The sequence below is a fragment of the Pteronotus mesoamericanus genome, unplaced genomic scaffold, assembly GCF_021234165.1.
Source record: "Pteronotus mesoamericanus isolate MK-2021 breed Mesoamerican mustached bat unplaced genomic scaffold, CSHL_Meso_final contig_94, whole genome shotgun sequence".
Taxonomy (NCBI): Eukaryota; Metazoa; Chordata; class Mammalia; order Chiroptera; family Mormoopidae; genus Pteronotus; species Pteronotus mesoamericanus.
Window position 1 is genome coordinate 30,223,391 of NW_026555285.1, and position 19,819 is coordinate 30,243,209.

The window sequence follows — 19,819 nt, forward strand, 5'->3', positions numbered from 1 at the left end:
AAATGGTGATGGAAGAAGACTTGACTAGGGGTAGTAAACACATAATACAAAATACAAGTAATGTGTTGTAGAATTGTTCATTTGAAACCTACGTAAGTTTATTAACCACGTAACCCCAATAAACTCAATAAAAAAATTAATTGAAAAATAAAAGAATGGGGGAAGGTGTATAATGCAAACACCAATTTAAAAAAAAGCTTGAATAACTGTATTAACATTAGATGAGGTAGACTTTAGAACAAGGAATATTACCAGTCATAAAGAAGGACATTACATAAGGATAAATAGATCAATTCACCAGGAAGACATGTAATAAAGTTTGCGTATGCAGCTAAAAATAGAGCCTGTATATATGAAGCAAACATTTATAAAACTGAAGGGAGAAATACACAAGTCCACAATTATAGTTGGAGATTTCAACACTCATCTCAGTAATGGGTAGAATAAATAGACACAGAAAATTGTAAGAAGATCCAAGCCTGAACAATGTTATCAACATTATCAAACAGCTTGGCGTTATTAACATTTATGGAAAACTTCCTTCAACAACAGCTAATTATTCTTTTCAAGTGTACATGGAATGTTTTCCTAGATGAGACCACGTTCTGGATCAGAAAATAAACCTTAACAAATTTTTAAAAAATTTAAATCATACAGGCTGTTTTCTAACTATAATAAATTAAGTTAGAAATCAGTAACAGAAAAAAGATATTTGGGTAGTCCCCAAATATTTAAAAATTAAACAACACACTCCTAAATAGCTCATGGATCAAAGAAGAAGTCACAAAGAAATTAAAAAATATTTTGAGTTAGCAGAAAAATTTAAAAATAAATAAAAAATATTTAGGTTGTAGTTGAAGCAGGGATTAAAGAAAGTAGAAAATACTTATAGTAGGAAAAAAGGCTTCAAGTCACTACCTAAGTTTTTAACCTTAATGTAGTAAAAGAAAGTAAGATAAACCTAAAGCAAGAAGGAGGAAGAAATAATAAAGATGAAATTGAAAATCAACGATATCCATTATTGTACTAGAGGTCCTAACCAATGCAGTGGGGCAAGAAAAAGAAGTAATGGTAATATGTGTTAGAAAGGAAGAAATAAAAATGTCTTCATTCACAGAGAGCATGATATTTTTTTTTTGTAGAAAACTATTAGAAAATGGGTGAAGGAAACTGGGTTAATATCATAGAAGACAGACTGTTGGATATGTTTCAGGTTAAAGGATACTAAAGAAACATGACAAGTAAATTCAATACCTGTTCCTAGATTAAATCCTGAGGGAAGATACTACAAAGGACATGAATAGATCAATTGAAAAAATTAAAGTATGGACAGAAGATTAGGCAAAAGTATTTTATCTAATTAAAATGATGAAGGTGATAAAAGTATTCTATCAATACAAAATTACAAAGATGCTAACTACTGTTATGTAATAGAGTTCTCTTAGTCTTAGGAAATAATGAAATATTTAGGTGTAAAGGCCATAATATATATAACTTGCCCTCAAATGGTTCAGGAAAAAAACTATGTAGAGAGTGAGGAAGAGAGAGAGAAGTATAAGCAAGATTATAAAGCAAATTAGGTTAAAATGTCATAGGCAAATCTTGGTATTTCCTGTACCATTTTTGTCTTTGTAATAACTCTTTGTAAACTTTAAATTATTTTTAAAAAGTTTTTAAATGGCTCTTTAGAAATGGCACAAGAATACAGCCATCATACTTGAAGTTGGAAATTGCATTTCTCACAGTAAGCAAGAGTGACAGCTGAGGCAATGTCTGTCTGCTTCTAGAGCAAAGAGCAGGTTTGGTTACTGCTTTCTCTAAAACATGAGTTTCCCCAACTCAGTTTTCCTCTCCTGCAGTGCAGCGCACTGTGTGTGCAGCTCTCCATCTGGCCGTCTGCGTTGCCTTCATGTGAAATGACACAGACGTACTGGTGATCACACTCCTCACTGGACTATGAGTAAAGTCCTTTTTCTCTGACCTGAGAGCCTCCTGTCTTCCTCCAGCATCATGAAAAAGTAACAAGCTAACTTTCTAGATTTAAAGGATAAAATCAAATCCCAGACCTGATAGTCTGGTTCCCTGAACATGTTCTGTTTGTTGCTATATTGTTCCCCGCCCCCACCCTGAATCTTTGCAAGGACTGTCTTTCCCATTTGACCCGACCAAACCTTGCACATTCTTTGCATGTACACCTTCAGTCCTACTTTTGGCTTAGTAATGTCTCCCTCTCCAGATTCTTAGAAAATTTTTTGTTTTCTGTACTACTCATTAGTCTCCTCTCCCTCCCTCTCTTTCTTTACTTATTTCTTCCTTAACCATTTTCCTTATCCTCTTCCCCATTCTTTTCCTTCTATTTCTTTTATGTAAATGTAATCAGATTGAATATGAAAAATTTCTGATTACACAATGTGAGAACAGGCGCTGTTATATACACCTTTGTTCCCATATAGAGCCAAGCATAGGATTCACTTACATATTTCTGATTGACTGATTCTTCTTATGAGCAGATGAAGTGTCCACAAACATGTTTTTAACCCCTCATCAAAATGATAGCTTTATTTTAGCTGTCATCACAAGGATAGCTTTATCTCTGTGTTATTTACATAGATCAAAGTACTAAGGATCAAAGAATTTTTGGAGTTGAACAAGTCTTAGAAATCATTCAGAGAAAACCTTTTCATTTTCTTAAAGAGAATAATGAAATCCATTATTACTAAGAGAGGACTTACTGCTGCTTCTATTCTTATTGCTTCTTCTCATTATGGTTATAAGTGTAATTTTTTCACATTGCTTTAAATCAATTTTTAAATTTCATGTACTGGTGTTATCTATGGGAGGTGACAGTTATAAAAATTATCATTTGGATTACCACAAATTAGTTATCATAAGCATGTTTGTTTCATGGAAAGTGGTTGGGTCAGATTCATCTTTTGGGTACAATAGTATGAATATGGTGACTATCAAAATATCTAATTTTAAAAGGATTACCACTCCTTTAGATTCTATTAGAATCTGGTCTAATAAATCAGTATTCAGATCTTCCTATGACCAATTAGGCTGTGCATTATAGTGAATGAGATCACTGGATTCTAGAACCAGATTTCCTGTGTTGGAATCCCAGCCATGGCATGTGCTAGTAGTGTGCCCTTGTACATGTTAGTTAACCTCTATGTGCTCTAATTCTTCCTTTTAATGAGTGCCTATCTCATGGGTTCCTGGGAGATTACATAAATTGATACATGTAAGGTGTTTAAAAGAGTGCCTGGCACAAAATAAGTGATACATATTTTAACTAATACTATTGTTTACTTGAAAAAAGACTAGTAGGCCATGATTGCTTCCATTTAACTTGTCATCCCGAGTAAGAGGATAGTTTATCCAACTCATCAGCTTCAGAGGGGTTTATTTCACTTTTTATATTTTATTTAAAATGTTGTCCCTCCCCCTGCCCCCGGTGCTCATTCTAAGAAATTCTTTTTTACCAGTGCTTATTACCAGTTTCCTTCTACACATAATTCTTAGTTTGCTTTATATGTGTTACATGTTTTGTATGTATTATTCCTTTTTAAAAAAGAATTTTATATAATAATTCCATTTTAGTGGCTTTTAAACAATCAGTTCTATGAGTCTGTGCTACGCAAATGAGGATATGTAAATATTTTAGATGTGCACTTACGAGAGCTACGGCATATAACCTGTTATCTTGGTTATATATTTCCACTTTACCCACTTTTAACTAATACTCATTTACAGTCTTTTTCTAGATTATGGTTGATTAAAAGTACTAGACCATATAAATACAAGTATGACCATACGTTGCTTTTAAGAATAAATGATCTCCCAGTAACGTGGTCTAAGTAAAATGTTCTCTTTTTTAATTATGTAGTCCTCCTCGCCATCCTCATCACAGCCTCATTCTAGCCACTGCAGAACGAAGGCCTCATCATTGTGTCACCATGCATCCCTGCCCTGGGGCAAACGTAGCCATGTAGACCCTGCAAAGGCTACCAGTCCATCTCTCCGTGTTCGTCGCTGGCGACCCTTCTTACGCCTACCATCTTTGGGTCTCCATTCTGTTGTAAGTTTAGTCAATCTTCCATCTCTTCTTCCAGTGCAAAGGGCAGTTCATTTTTTTTCCTTAAGCTTCTTGAGTTCTTCAGGGTGCTTTTCTCTTGGTTCACTCAACCATTAGCTTTTCTCCCCCGATAAGATTGCAAGCATACCTCCATGCTTTGCAGTCTTGCTTGACTTCACCGGTGCCTTGGTGAACATCCATCTTTCCACTCCATATCCTGCCAACATAAGAATGTCTGCCTTTTGATGAGTACTGATCGACATTCATGATAATGTTTAAGTTCTGTCAGTTGTTAAAGTGAGTATGTATTCTCTTGCCCTTCATCTTTCCAATTTCATTTAGTTGACTCAGGTCAACAAATGCTGTGTACCTTCTGAGTTCTTTACCATCTCTTACTTTTTTTTTTCCTCATGTTTCTGAACATGACTTTAGTCTCTTGTCATGCTCTGGGTTGCTTTACTTACTCTATTCTGAATCTAACCCTTCATGGTGTAGGGTGTTTCATCCAAGCTATTTTATTCCTTGAGGTGGCTCAGGTACTTGGTTTAATCTTGATCCAGTCTTCCCTGCCTATTCAGTTTCTAAACATCTTTCCAAGTAAAAGGTGAAGATTTTTTCCTTGTGGATTGTTAAAGGCTTCCCACAAATTTTATGATTTCTCCTTCTTAGGTAGAAAGTGTTAGTACACTATTAAAGAGTATATATGTTCTTGTAATTTTGCTAATTAAATATTTAGGTTAATGATGGAATTCTAATAATTTTTATAATTGAAATAAACTTCAGGATTTAGCAACTATACCTCTTGTCTCTCTGATATTTGGGATTATTAGTGGCAATGACTATGTGTTGGTAGAGCCTATCTATTTGTTATATCGGAAAGATTTGGTGCATTGCCATATATTTATAAGATACTTGACACTTCCATAAATCATCATGCCTTTTGAAGCCAGAGGAAGTCTGATTACAAATAATTTTAATGCTTAAAAAAAAGTCTGTGTCAAACATTCTTTCCTCCCTTTATTTATTCTTCTAGAGCTATACGCAAATCATGAAGTGGAGTCTTGGCACTTTACCCTAAACATCTGCTTCTACCAAATACCAGTATGGTCATCAAAAAAGACTTTCATTTGTGCTGAGTATCAACAAACTAGTGTCTCTGTATTTCATTATCCTCATGGGGTCACAATGTGCATTTATCATTTTTGCTCATTTATCATTTGATATTTGTTGCTTCCCTGCTGTGCCAGTTTGTACAGTCGGAGATATAAGGTGAATTAAATGATCAGAGTAAAACCCTAATTTTGTAAATTCTGACTTGGACACGGTTGTTCTAAATATGTGTAAATTCCTTTGTACTTAAAATACTCTAAATAGAAATGGACATGTCATAAAAATTGTTTTTTTCAGGTTTATATATTTTTATATAATAGCGATCTTTGTTTCACATTAATTCCATAGTTTTATAGTTCCATAAATATTCATAGTCTAGTGGTTAAGCACATGGATTCTAGAACAACACTGCCTAGGTTTTAACCCAAATTTCATCACTTACAAGCTTTGTGATATAGAGCATTATTATTTAATGCTTCTGTTCCTCAGTTTTCTTGAGAATAAAATGGGTGTAATTATATTACCTATCTTGTAGGTTTCTATGACAGTTAATTGGTTAGTACATGTAAAGCACTTAAAACAGTGCCTGGTATATATTAAGTACCATACAATTATAAATTAAATTTGAACTGTACTTTTTTAAAATTTAAAATTTCTATTTAGTATTTAACTTCTATTGAATTGGTATGTTATATTACTTTTTAATTCTTTGAGACAAGTATTTTATTCTAAATTAGGGAACTTTATAAAAATAATATGTAAATGTTGGCAAAAATGATCTAATAGAACTTCTAGTTTTTGCCTTTTGCTTAGTTATTGGTCATTTTTTGAAATGAAAAACTTGTCAGAATTTTCTTTTTATTTATTTATATTTTGGGGTTGAATAATTTTTAAGCAATGGGTAGTTTCAGGTTTTTAAGCAATGGATAATCGCATATTTCAGATTTTCAGACCAATTAAAGTAGACCAAAGGAAAAGGCTCATAACAGGTACTAACACAATTTTGAGTTGCTAGATTTAGAGATTTCTTACATTTGTCATAATGTAGTATTAATATTGTAACAATACAGAATGTGTAGTAATACTTGATAGCTTACAAAGTACTTTAATGCATTCCACTTAAATGTCAAAACAGATAAGAAAACCAGTGCTCACAGGGATTGGGTACATGTTCAGGTCTCTGACTCCAGTTATACTATTTTTATTTGCAGCACAGTTGTATTTTATTTACTGACAAAATATGAAAAATGGAAGCTATAAGATGTATTATTCTTATGAAGAGATGGTATTAAAATAATTAAAAAATTTTGAAAACATAATAGCTCAAAAGATTTCAAATACTTCATATCCTGTTGGAGAATTGTATCTTACAATGAAAAAACAAGACCCTTTCGTAGTTAGTTAAAGAATCCTTTCTAGCATTTTTTAATAGAATTGAATTTATAGTTTGTAAAATAGCCTAGGTTTAGCCTTGAAAAATTGGATTGGCTTCTGGTCACTGGTAAAATGAGGATATTGGACTGAGTGATCACTCATCTATTTGAGACTCTGATCAGGAAAGTAAGGAAACTCATTATCACCATCTTAAGTTATTTGAAGAAATACCATGTTCAGAAGCTCTTAGACTCTTTATAAAATGATGGAAAACACTGGGAAGCATATTATAGCCTCAGCATGAGGAATAACTAACAAAACTGTCAAAGATGGACTGGCTTATCTCAGCACCTAGTGACAGCTCCCTGTTGTTGGAGGGGCTGTCAGACGTGCAGGGGCTGTGGAAGGGAGGAGTCTAACAGCAGTAAATCGAGGTATCCTCCCAACTGCAGAGTCCTTTAGTTACATATTGAACTTAGAAAAAGCTAGTTTGCCACCGCTTTTTTGTGTGTGGTTCTCTCATTCATAGACTGGAGGGAAATAATTTCTGAAGAATAAAGTGAGATTACGTGAGTTGCTCTATCTGTAAATGTTTTAAAAACAGTAAACACAAGGTAATTATGTTTCTTCTGTGCCTTCAATTTCTGCATCTGAAAACTTCATGTTACAACTACTTAAAATTTTATAATTACTAAAGGGTGAAAAAAGTATGCATTTTAGGGTTAAGTAAGGTACTATTGTGTTACAGGATGTTAAGTAAGATGAGATGTAATTTGATTTATGCCTGTTTAAAACTTTTGCCTCTAAAATTTGTACTTGCATTTAATACTAATTGTGTTTAATTTCAAACCATTTAGATTTGATACGTAGCTAACACGTACATTTGTGTTAACTGTGTAGTTACTGTGTATTAGTGAATCATATATTGACTTTGCGTAAGTTGAGTGTTTAACAAATGTAGCAGATACTGCTCATACAAATTGAATTTGGTAAGCTATAGAAACCTTGGTATAGTTTTAATTTCAAATAGTTTACTGAGAAAGCAAGAGAAAAATTATAGGCTACAGTTAATTGTATTTTAATTTGTTCATATTCTCATTTTTCTCCTTTAGTCTACTAGGTTATTTTCCTGCATCTATTCATTTTTATAAAAAAGATTAATTTTAAACCTTTTGAATGTAGGATGAATAAAGATACTTATTTTACTCAAAAGATGAGATTATCAAGGTCAAGTCATTAAGGGGAGAATTCCCTTTCTTGATGTCTTAAGACTTGAAAAGTTTTTATTTTTAACTGTTTATGCTACTATTAAATTTTAAAGACTTTATTTTTTTCAAATTTCAAAAATTAGACAAATCACCTCATGCATTCATTTCATTCAGCAAGTTTACATTGTATGTCTACGATATACCAGGCATTGTGCTAAGTGCTGAGGCTTTGAAGGTGAACAGAACTATAGGTTTTTAGATTGTTGAGATTAAGACAGATATGCTTGCCATCAACATTTTTCTGGTTGATGGGTGAGCATATTGTTATAAATGTAAACATATTTACTCGTTCACCATATCAAAGGTTAAGCCTTGAATTATTTCAGATAAACGTTCTCTCATGTCATTTGGTAGTATTTGTATGTGTTTACATGTACTTGATTGATTTGTCTATTAACATATATATATAAAATATGTATTTTTCCTCCTATTCCAGGCACCAAGTATAGATGAAAAAGTAGATCTTCATTTTATTGCATTAGTTCATGTAGATGGGCATCTCTATGAATTAGGTAAGAGCTTTTAAAATTTATTCTGGGGAGAGAAATTGGAAATGGAATAGTCTGCATGATAAACAGGACTGTTGATATTTATTGTGTTTACTTAAATTAATTGATGGCCTAATGAAAAGTTTTTCATTTAAGACTTTCTAGAAAAAAAAATTTTTTTTTTACTGTTCAAGCACTTATACTTCAAGAATGTTTGCACACCACCTTTGCATTTTAGCAAAGCCGTAAATTAAAAATCATTATAGGAAACTCCTGTAAATCAGTTCAGCAGTCTTTACTAAATTATTGAGATAGTTATCATCAACATCTTCATGAGCCATCTTGATCCTGAAATTAGTTTTAAAACATAATGTAATATTCATGACTAATTTTTGTATTTGGTAATGAGTATCACTAGTTTTTAGGCTTTTTAACTATTCCTTTATGTTTCATCTGACTTTTTAAAAAGGACTTTACAGGATTCTTATGTTTTCTGGCAGTAGCTTTTTAAGGTGTATGTCTAAGTACCCTTGATTAATTACTTAGTATTTTGGTAACTGCATTTAGTTTTTAAAAAGTTTTAACTACAGGCAGACCATTTCAGGGACTATTTTGAGGAAATCCTCATAATTATAATTGCTTTATCCAGACAGAGAACTTCTTATGGTTCCTTCATAGCTGACATGTAGTGCTATAGTACTCATGAGTCCTTATTGTCCTTCTTCTTGAGACATTTTTGGATTAAAAAAAGGCCAAATAAAAAAAAAAGTGAAGTCTTTCTCATTATTAACTTGCCACTTTTATTTTCCTTGAAAACAAAGAGTTTTTTAAGTTAAAATTTTTTTTTTATTAAAGTGTGCATTCAACACTTTTGGTATCAGTTTCAGGTATACAGCTCAGCAGACAGACATTCATATAGGTTAAGGACAAAGAGTTTTGAAAGGACTCAGACTGTGACTATAAATGTGGTCCATAAAATTTAGATGGATTTCATATGTTTGGAATATGACAACAAAATCATATACTTTGTTAAAAAGAAATGGCTTTATTAAAGGGGACAAAGAAATACCATAATATTTATCAAAAGGTGTACCTTGATGGTTGTCTTCTATAGTAGAATGATTTGAGTAAGAATCAAAGTAAAATGAAATGAAATTGTTATGGGAGTATGAAACCGACCTGCTGAGCATTTTGGAAGGTAATTCAGTCTAGAAAATTTCTATAGAGAGGATGTAATAGTGATTGGGGATTTCAGTTATGTGACTGATTGTTGGGAACTTTGTTTCCACTCTGAATTTTGAATGATAAAGAATAACTAGTAGAAATGAAAATAAAGAGAGTACTGAGACTTACCAGATACATTCTGTTGACTTCAAGGATGTAGATTTAGAAAAGGCCAGAGAAATGATAAATATGATCTGTAATCAGGGCTTAAAAAGCAATGGTGGCTTTCAGGCTGAGAGACTTAGTAACAGAACAAACAGTGACATTGAAAAGATATTTAGGGGGAAAAAAATCTCTGATCATTTCAGTGGGATGCAGAGAATTGTCTAAAAAACTCAGTTTGACTGGTAAGCTAGCAGTAGAGGAAAGACATACATCAAGGGTAAGTTACATATGAAGAATGGTCCTCTTTTGTAGCATGCCAAGATCAACACAAAAGGATTTTAAGATTGATTTGAAATAAGAACATCAGAAAAGATGGGCAGAATGACTGAGATCTTGTTTGGTTTAGTTCTTTAGCAAGAAGAATGATCAATACGGCTGATACAAAATTAGAGCCCTTTAGGTATTACAGTCTTCAAATGAATTTAAAGAATTTCACAGTTCAAAAGAATAGTCATAATCTTTGAGATGTCAGAGAGAACAGGGATAAGTATAAGACAAATGAAGATTGGCAGTTGCAAGGGAAATTGACAGTAACCCTGGTGTGGATTCCTAATAAATTCAAAAGGAATGTTGAGCAAGAGGGATATTGAGTTAGTATACAGAAAATTGTAGATGATATGACATTATAAACAGTATAGGGAACCCAAAGAGTCCACCAAAAAACTATTAGAACTGATTAATTAAATCAGTAAAGTAACAGGGTACAAAAATAATATTCAGAAATTGATTGTATTTTTAAAGACCAATAACAAACTATCAGAAAGGAAAATTAAGAAAACAGTCCCATTTACAAGTGGATCAAAAAATATTCAATACCTACAAATAAAATTTTTAAAAAGATTTTTTTTTTAATTTATTTTTAGAGAGAGGGGAAGGAAGGGAGAAAGAAATATCAATGTGTGGTTGCCTTTTGCACACCCCCAACTGGGAACTGGGCCTGCAACCCAGGCATGTGCCCTGACTGGGAATTGAACCAGTGACCCTTTGGTTCACAGGCTGGCACTCAATCCATTGAGCCACATTAACCAGGGCCCTAGGAATAAATTTAACCAAGGAGGCAAAAGACCTGTACAAGATGTTGAAGAAAGAAATGAAGAAGATACAAATAAATGGAAGCACATACTGTGCTTATGTGTAGGAAGAATTAACATTGTTAAAATGTATGTTCTACCTAAAGCAATCTAGAGATTCAATACAATGCCTATCAAAATACCAATGGTATTTTTCACAGAACTGGAATAAGTAATCCTAAAATTAACATGAAACCACAAAAGACCCCAAATAGCTATAGCAAAGTTGGAGGAACATGCTACCTAATATTAAATTATATACAAGGCTATAACAATCAAAACAGCATTGTATGGGCCTAAAAACAGATACATATATCAATAGAACAGAATAGAAAGCCCATGCCTATATGCTCAATTAATTTACTATATAACAAAGGAGGCAAGAATATTCAATGGGGTACAGGCAGTCTCTTTAAGAAATTGTGTTGGGAAAACTGGACAGATACATGCAAAAAAAAAAGTGAAACTAGACCACTTTTTTATACCATATACAAAAATAAACTCAACATGGATTAAAGACTTACATATAAGACTTGAAAGTATAAATTCCAAGAAGAAACCATAGGTAGTAAGCTCTTTGACGTTGCTTTTAGTAAATTTCTTTTTTTTTTGGAACTATCTCATTGGGCAAAGGAAACAAAAGAAAAAATGGGACTACAGTAAACTAAAAAGTTATTGCACAAACAAAGGAAACCACCAATAAAATGAAAAGACAACCAAATGGAAGATATTCGCCAAGGATACATGCAATAAGTGGTTAATATCCAAAATGTATAAAGAACTTTTAGAGCTCAAAACACAAAAGCTCAAACAAACAATTAAAAAATGGACACAGGACCTGAATAGACATCTCTTCAAAGAGGACATACAGATGGCCAATAAACGTATGAAAAGATGCTCAACATCACTAATCATCAGAGAAATGCAAATTAAAACCACAATGAGGTACTATCTCACACCTGTTAGATTGGCTATCATCAATAAATCAACAAACAAGTGTTGGTGAGGATGTGGAGAAACGGAAACTGTCAAGTTCTGTTGGTGGGATTGTAAATTGTTGTAGCTACTATGGAAAACAGTATGGAGCTTCCTAAAAAAACCCTAAAAATAGGGCTACCTTATGAACCAGAAATTCCACTTCTAGGTGTTTATCCTAAGAAATCCAAAACACTAATTTGAAAAGGTACATACATGTTTATGTTCATTGAGCATTATTTACAATAGCCAAGCTATGGAAGCAACCTAATTGTTCATCAACATACAATTGGATAAAGAAGATGTAGCCCTGGTCCGGTGGCTGAGGTGGTTGCAGCATCGTCCCATGCAACAAAGGGTGGTGGATTTGATTCCCAATCAGGGCACATTGTTAGGTCGCGGGTTTGATCCCGGGGAGGCAACCAATCCATGTTTTGCTCTCTTTGAAAAATCCATGAACATGTCCTTGGGTGAGGATTATAAACAGCCAGCCAACCAACCAGTGAAATATTACTTGGCCATAGAAAAGAATGCAGTTTTACTATTTGCAACAACATAGATGGACCTAGAGGGTGTTATGCTAAGTTAGATAAGTCAGGTAGAGAAAGACAGATACCATATGATTTCACTTATATGTAGAATCTAAAAAAAAACAAAATAAATGAACAACAAATCAGAAACAGACTCAGAGAGAACAAACAGAAGGTTGCCAGATAGAAGGGGCATTGGAGGGCTGGGTGAAAAGGGTGAAGGGATTAAGAAGTATGAATTAGCAGTTATAAAATAGTCACGGGGAAAAATACAGCATAGGGAATATAGACAATAATATTGTAATAACCGTGTATGGTGCCAGGTTGGTACTGGAAATATCAGGGGAGCACTTGTTAAAGTATATGATTGCCTAACTACTGGCTGGACACCTGAAAATAATATAATATCGAGTGTCAACTGTAATTGAATCATATAAAAATAATTTTTAAAAATGATTAAAGAAATCAAAATGAAAAAATAGTGACTAAGAGAATAGCATATGGTTTTTAAGAAAAAAATCATTTCTAAGTAACCTTATTTTTTTATTTGTTTGGCTAATTTTCAACTATATTTTTCTTTAAATGTAGTATCTCTGAGTCCAAGTCTATCACTAGATATACATATTGACTCAAAAAATTGTATTATCTTCAGACACCATGGAGTTATAGAAGGGATTGTGTTTTATGAATTTTACTGGAAGTGTCACAAGATAACTGAGATTATTAATTTGGATATACAGGGTGGGGCAAATATAAATTTACAGTTGTGAGTATGTGAAATACAGCGTTTATTCTGGTATTATTATTTATTAATTATTGTAATATTTTCCATATGAACAACTGTAAACCTTCTTTTGTCCCACCCTGTGTAGAGTATCAGTTATCTTTGAGTAGCATGAATTTATATAATAAATTCTGGACCTCTTTTTTTTATAGTATTGAAAAAAGTACTAGTTTAGTCAAGGTGATTATAATTATGGTTAATTATTTTTGATTGTCAGTAAAGTAATCCTGGTTTACTTAGATTTTTGCTCTATACTACTCCCTTGGTGGTCCACAATTAGCAGAGGTAATGTATAAACCCGTGCTGGCTCCCTTTCACTAATGTAAACATGTCAGTCTTACTTAGAAACCCTCTACTTTCACTTTTAAAGTGAACAAAGAATGTTTTCATATTTTTGAGGGTAAAAACTGGGATCATAACTTTAAAAGAATCTGACTTACTAATTTTGCATATTCTTTTTAGGAAATTAAAGCCAATATGTATGTCTAATAAATTCTTTTATGAAGATAACTTAGGCTTTCAAACATGGAAGCAAGGTTTTAGTGACTTTTGATGTCAAAAAATATTCATAGGTAGCACATTTAAAATATTTGCTTTAGGATATATTATTTGAAGTATTGTTTAACTTTTGCCTTAGTGTGAGGTGAGTGGAAGTTGAATGTGCATTATCCTGTACAAACAACTAAACGTTCAGCTGTCTATTTTTTGCAGATGGACGGAAACCATTTCCAATTAACCATGGTGAAACTAGTGATGAGACGTTATTAGAGGTAACAGTAAAACTTGTTGGCCTACTCTAAGTGTTGTTAATGTTCTTGTTATATTTGAAACATCTCTGAAGATCACTTGTATAACATTTTATCTATATTTGGATACTTCCTTGTCCTTACTGTCTTGGAAAAAATCCAAAAAGAAAAATTGGAACTAGTGTTAACCTATAGCAAATAAAGAAGTTTTCAAAGTTCTTTGTGAACAAGTATCAGATTTGAAAAAAGCAAGAATAGTTTTGAGTTTCACATCGTATCCTGTGATTCATTAAATCCGAGATACCATCATTTGTACCTTGATCCTGATTTCGGAGATTGTTGAATTTATGACCAAATTATGTGGCTTAGAATCAATGAAATGTGTAATTTTCAGGTTAAAAGTTTCTTAAAAACATTTTGAGAAAGAATACTGATTCTATCTTATACTGTTGTACTAAGCTAAGTAGTCCGCCACCCATCGTTCTTCTGATGTGCTCTTAAGTCATTTTTCACTTGGAGAAAGAAGTCTACAGTATAACGTTAGTATGAATTAGGAAAATATGAAACACTTATCATTTGTAAGTAAAACAAATGTTTATAAACTGAAAAGTTACACATTTTTCCCCCTATAGGATGCGATAGAAGTTTGCAAGAAGTTTATGGAACGTGACCCTGATGAATTGAGGTTCAATGCAATTGCTCTTTCTGCCGCATAGTTTGTCAATAATGGAAACACCAGATACTGTATTATTTGCAACAAAAATTCAATTTTCGCTGCCATACCCTAACTCAAATTTTTGATATTTTCATTAACTTGACTGATTAAACTTCATGTGATTAAACTTTGACTTAACCTGTGTTTTTTATTACTTTTGTTCCAAATTGAAGCTGCATTTCTTGTCTTCCCTTTCCTTCTTGTGAAGGATTTACTTTGTTTTATGACTAGCAATAGTTTTCTTATTCTCTTTAAAATTTAATGGTATGTTTTATAGGGGGACAGAGACACAATTCCATCTGTGTAGTACATATATGTATCATACATGGCAACATTTATTTAACACACATTTGAGCATCTACTTGTAAAGAGCTGGACACTCTTCAAGGTGCTGGAGTTACAGCTGTGAACACTATTGACAAGTTCCATAATCTTGGGGCTTATATTTTTGTGATAAGAAACAGATAAACACATTAATAAGATACATGTCAATAACAGATGCTACACAGAAAATTAAAGTCAGATTTGTGTTAGCCAGTGACTGAATGCATACTTTAGATTTTGGGGTTAGTGAAGTCTTCTGTGAGGAGGTAACTTTGAAGCTGAGCTCTGAATAGCAAAAAGTAGCCAGTAATAGAAGTGGCAGGGAGGAGTCGAGGGAACAATTAACGCAGAGTCCCTGCAGTGGGCCTACCTCAGTGTGTTGTAACCAGAGAGAAGATTCATATGGTCAGAGTATAGAAAGTAATGGAGACGGAAGGAAGAGACGAGGTCAGACAGGGGAGGGGGGCTCATGATACAGGAACACAGGAAAAGCACATGGATTTATTTCAGCCGTGATAGTGAACCTTTGGAGGGTTTTAAGTGAGAGTGACCTGATTGGATTGATAATTTTCAGAGAGCACTGACTAGTCTGTGGATAGTACATTGGGGAGGGGATAAGAATGGAGGGAGAGAGACTTGTGAGGAGCCCACTATATTTGTTCAGGGAGCGATGGTGAGGGCCAGGTCGTAAAAGTACAGTAGTTCCCCCCGTACCTGGGGTTTTGCTTTTCATGGTTTCAGTTACCTGTGGTCAGACACAGTCTGAAAATATTAAATGGAAAATTCCAGTAATAAGGTGTGCACCAGTGTGAGTAGCACGATGAAACCTCGCACTGCCCAGCTGCCTCCTGCCTGAGACATGAATCATCTCTTTGTCCATCGTTTCCACACTGTTTACACTTTATTAGTCACTTAGTGCCATCTCAGCAGCAGAGCCCCCTTCAAGGTGTCTCAGTGCTTGTGTTCAAAGGCGAGTTGTGATGCTGGCGACATGGATATGCCAAAGAGAATCCATGAAGTGCTTCCTGTAAGTGAAAAGTGTGCGTGTAGAGGGAAAAACAGGATATGTATAGGGTTTGGTACTATCCACAGTTTCAGGCATCCATTGTGGTCTTGGAATCGATATCCCATGGATAAGGGGAAAATAAGGTAGTAGTAATTTAGATAGAGGCCTGTGAGCGAATTTGGGGTCTTTGTTGAAGAAGGAAGGCAGTGGAATGGTGGCAGGGTGTTCACTGAGCTGGGTCAAAACAGGGTTGGTGTGATGGCAACGTCCTGTATCTTTTCAGGGAGGGCATTGGTTACACAGGTGTAATACGTTTATGAAAACGCATTGCATTGTTCATTGAAAATCTGATAAAATTGAGTGTAAATGTTTATACAAGCTTCGCTGAGTTAATGTAGGTTCCTGAGGCAGTAACATGAGCTAAGTGGTATTTTAGGAACAGTCATAGGGAAGTGGCTTGCAGAATGGACTAGATGTTTGCTATTCAAAGTATGGTTACAGCAGCATTACTTGGAAGCTTGTTAGAAATGAAGACTCTCAGACCCCACCTTTAGACCTACTAAATCAGACCTGCATTTTCAATAAGATCCCAGAGTGAATCTCATGCATATTAAGTTTGGGACTATAATGAGGAAGGTCACTTTGGAAGAGATTTAAATTTACCACCTTTTTATGATGAAGAGTGTTTGAAGGAAGTGGTGGATGGTAAGAGGGATAAAGAAATACTTTGAAACAATATAATAAACTGTGTAGCTGATGCTTTTGTCATGCCAATTAACCTAGTAGTCTATCCTTTTGTTAGATTGTTTGCATTTTGTATTTATATCTATCCGGTATATCATCTTAACTATTTTAAATATTTCTAAACAGTTTTCTGCCTGTTGTCCTGGTCTTTTCTTACTATATAATTTCTTGATAGGTTGTTAATGGCATCTCATTAAGAATTTACATAGTTTCTCAATGTTTAATATGAGTAATATTAACTTGGCTGACTGTTAATGGGTAGGAAGAGTTTGAGATTAAGTACCTTTTGAAAACGTTGGATTAAAGTTAATTTTTTAAAATGCAAATACATTGGATGGGGTAGTTGCAGAACTCAGAATTTAAAAAATATTATGAATATCATTTCTAAACATTTTATGAGCAAGATTTAGAACTAGCATTCTTTTGCACACACTTTAGGGTTACAATCCTTTGTGGAATATAAAATTTGAAATTTTCTTTTGCTTCTCCCTTCTCAGGTTATGTCTAAAATTTTAGTCCTCCAACTCCTTTCCTACAATACTAAGTTTAGACACTTCTTAAAACTTAGCACTTGTAGGCTAAGAGATTAATTTTGCTTGGAAACTTGTAGAGAAACACTAAGTGATCAAGTCATGGGTCATTTCTGTGTATTGCTGTTAATGATCATAACATATTTGGGGAAATGGAACTTAAATGAGAAGTGAAACTTTAAGTGTTTTGCTTGGTGGACTTTTGGAAACTGACTAAACATCACCTTTCACTGGATGTAGTGGTTTGTTTTAAATTATTGAAACAGAGGAGCATTTAAGAACATATGTATATATAACCTCTAATGTTTTCCATGTTCACTTGTGACTAAACAGAAATTATATGTATTCTATGGCAAATCAAACTTTAATATGTCTTAAATGGAAATCATCAATTCTGCATAAAAATTATTTAAAGAAATCTGATTTATTGGTGTACAGTGCTTATTAGGTAACCTTTATAAGTGGGTTGTACAAACATAAAACCCGCTTATTTCATTTAATAAAAACACAGTTTGAGATTTTTAGCCATTAATGTTTGTCTAATAATGTAGCTTTCAAAACAAAGCATCTACAAGCTTACTATTCCTATGTCGGTGCTGTAAGACAATTGTAAAGGGCATAGTTTCATCACTTTTTAAACTTTTTATAGAAATGTATTTCTTTTAGGGAAATCTTACCTACATGTATATGTGTACATTTACATACACATGCAAATATATATTTGTATGTACATGCATTACCCAGGAACTAACATGCACATGTATATGTACATATATATTTATGTGCATATATATACATACATGCTCACACACATTCATATTTTGAATAGGTAAGTAACTTTGGTCCAAATTATCTGTGTATTATTTAAATCTTTGAAGTTAAAGCACTTTGAAGAGTAATCATTATAAATGTTCTTCGATCTAATTTAGAAGGCTTTGTACACACATACATAAAGTTTTGTGGTAACATCTTATAATGAAGTCACTTGTGCTCTCAACAAAATTACAGCTAAAAGCCAGTGTAGAATATACTGAGTTTTTCAGATTGCAGAAATTAAGTTTTATCATTTAGTTTTCTTCTTTTGATTTCAATTTTTTAATGTCAAGTGCATAAACTATTGTATAGGAGGATCAGTGTCATGAAGGGTATTTATGTTTTCAGTGTCAGTGGTGTCAGCTGATCAGATCAATCCACCATACCTTAGTTTCCTGTTATGTTCTTACTCATTTTGCTTTTGAATAAAATTTACTCGAAATCTTTCTCTTGACTTCTTTTTTTAGGAGAGTTATTCTGAACCTGTCTGTTGCTTTCACCTACTGGATAGAGAATCCTCAGTAAGACATTTCCACTGTCCACACATAGATATTCCATGGGAGGTTATGTAGACAATAAAGGCTATATATTGTGAGCATTACCTTATTGTCTAATTGATAAGGTGGTTGGTTATCTTTGGTTTAGTGGCATTAGATTTACAAAACAATGCTATTTTGCAAAATGGATTATTTAAAATAAAATACTTAGAAATATGTAATGAAACTTTTTAATCTAGAAGACAGATATGAGTATAAATTGAATAACTTAAAAATCCATGTGGTGAAAAATAAATCCCAAATGATATGAATGACCCATTTCATTCTCAGTGCCCTTTATCAACATATGAACAACGTTGGTATTTATGTTCACTAGTGTATCCTTTAAGATCTCTGTGTCCTACACATGTTCAGTGAGAACAAGATGAAAATAAGTTGCTTGAGGCTTTATTTGTATCCTAAACATGAAAGACTTGAAGCACGTGCATGCAAAGGTTGTAAATTAGACTATTCTTAAAGAATGTTGTAAAACCTGTCTGATGAAGAGTTGTATTGCCTACTGAGAGTTTACCTGTGGTAGAAGATGTCAAAGGACTGCATTTGAATTTTCGTTTAGGGCTAAGCAGTAGAAAGTTACTTTTCTTTATTCTGCCCTGAATAGTAAATATTTGAATCCAAAAGTTCCTCCTTTCCGCCACCAGTGTAGAAATATACACACTTGATAATAGTGTATAGAGGTAAAGTTTAATAGTTAATATTTTTTGCTTATATGATTCAGTGGTAAGCCCAGGCTGGTATGGGTCAGTGGATTGAGTGCTCGCATGCAAACCAAAGGGTCATCAGTTCGATTCCCAGTCAGGGCACACGCCTGGGTTGCGGGCCAGGTCCCCAGTAGGGGACATGTGAGAGGCAACCACACATTATTTTTTCTCTCCCTCTCTCCCTCCCTTCCCCTCTCTAAAAATAAATAAATCTTTTAAAAAAAGATTCAGTGGTAAGGTCTTAATATGAAGTTGTTTATGCTCTCAACAAAATTACAATACAACTAAAAACCAAGTATAGAATATACTGAGTTATGGGGAAGTTACATTGTTCACATTTTTTACCATTGAAACCAAAGCATGGTATTTCATGGTCTGGGTATAATTTAAAAGATGTGTTCTTTTGATAAACTGATTTATAAACAAAATGCAAATACCTTAAATATTTCTTCATTATAATATAAAAATTACTGCTCTAATAGCCATATTCTGGTACAGCTTGGTATGGCTTAATATTCAGGTACATATAAAGTATTCAAGATAAGAGCACAACAGGACTGATTTTATTTTTAAGAGCTGTAGAAAATAGGGCTTAGGGGCACAATAAACAAAAAATG

General features: G+C 33.4%; 1 protein-coding gene across 2 annotated transcripts in view; it reads left to right on the forward strand.

The window, feature by feature from the left end:
• Nucleotides 1-14,654, forward strand: part of UCHL3 (ubiquitin C-terminal hydrolase L3) — a 50,608-nt gene extending 35,954 nt beyond the window's left edge. For both annotated transcript variants that reach the window (XM_054586442.1, XM_054586440.1), the window contains 3 exons: nucleotides 8,267-8,342; nucleotides 13,778-13,836; nucleotides 14,445-14,654. In XM_054586442.1, the coding sequence (XP_054442417.1) occupies nucleotides 8,267-8,342; nucleotides 13,778-13,836; nucleotides 14,445-14,528 (219 nt within the window). In that variant the 3' untranslated portion in view covers nucleotides 14,529-14,654. The remainder of the gene's footprint in view (nucleotides 1-8,266; nucleotides 8,343-13,777; nucleotides 13,837-14,444) is intronic.
• Nucleotides 14,655-19,819: the final 5,165 nt, after the last annotated feature.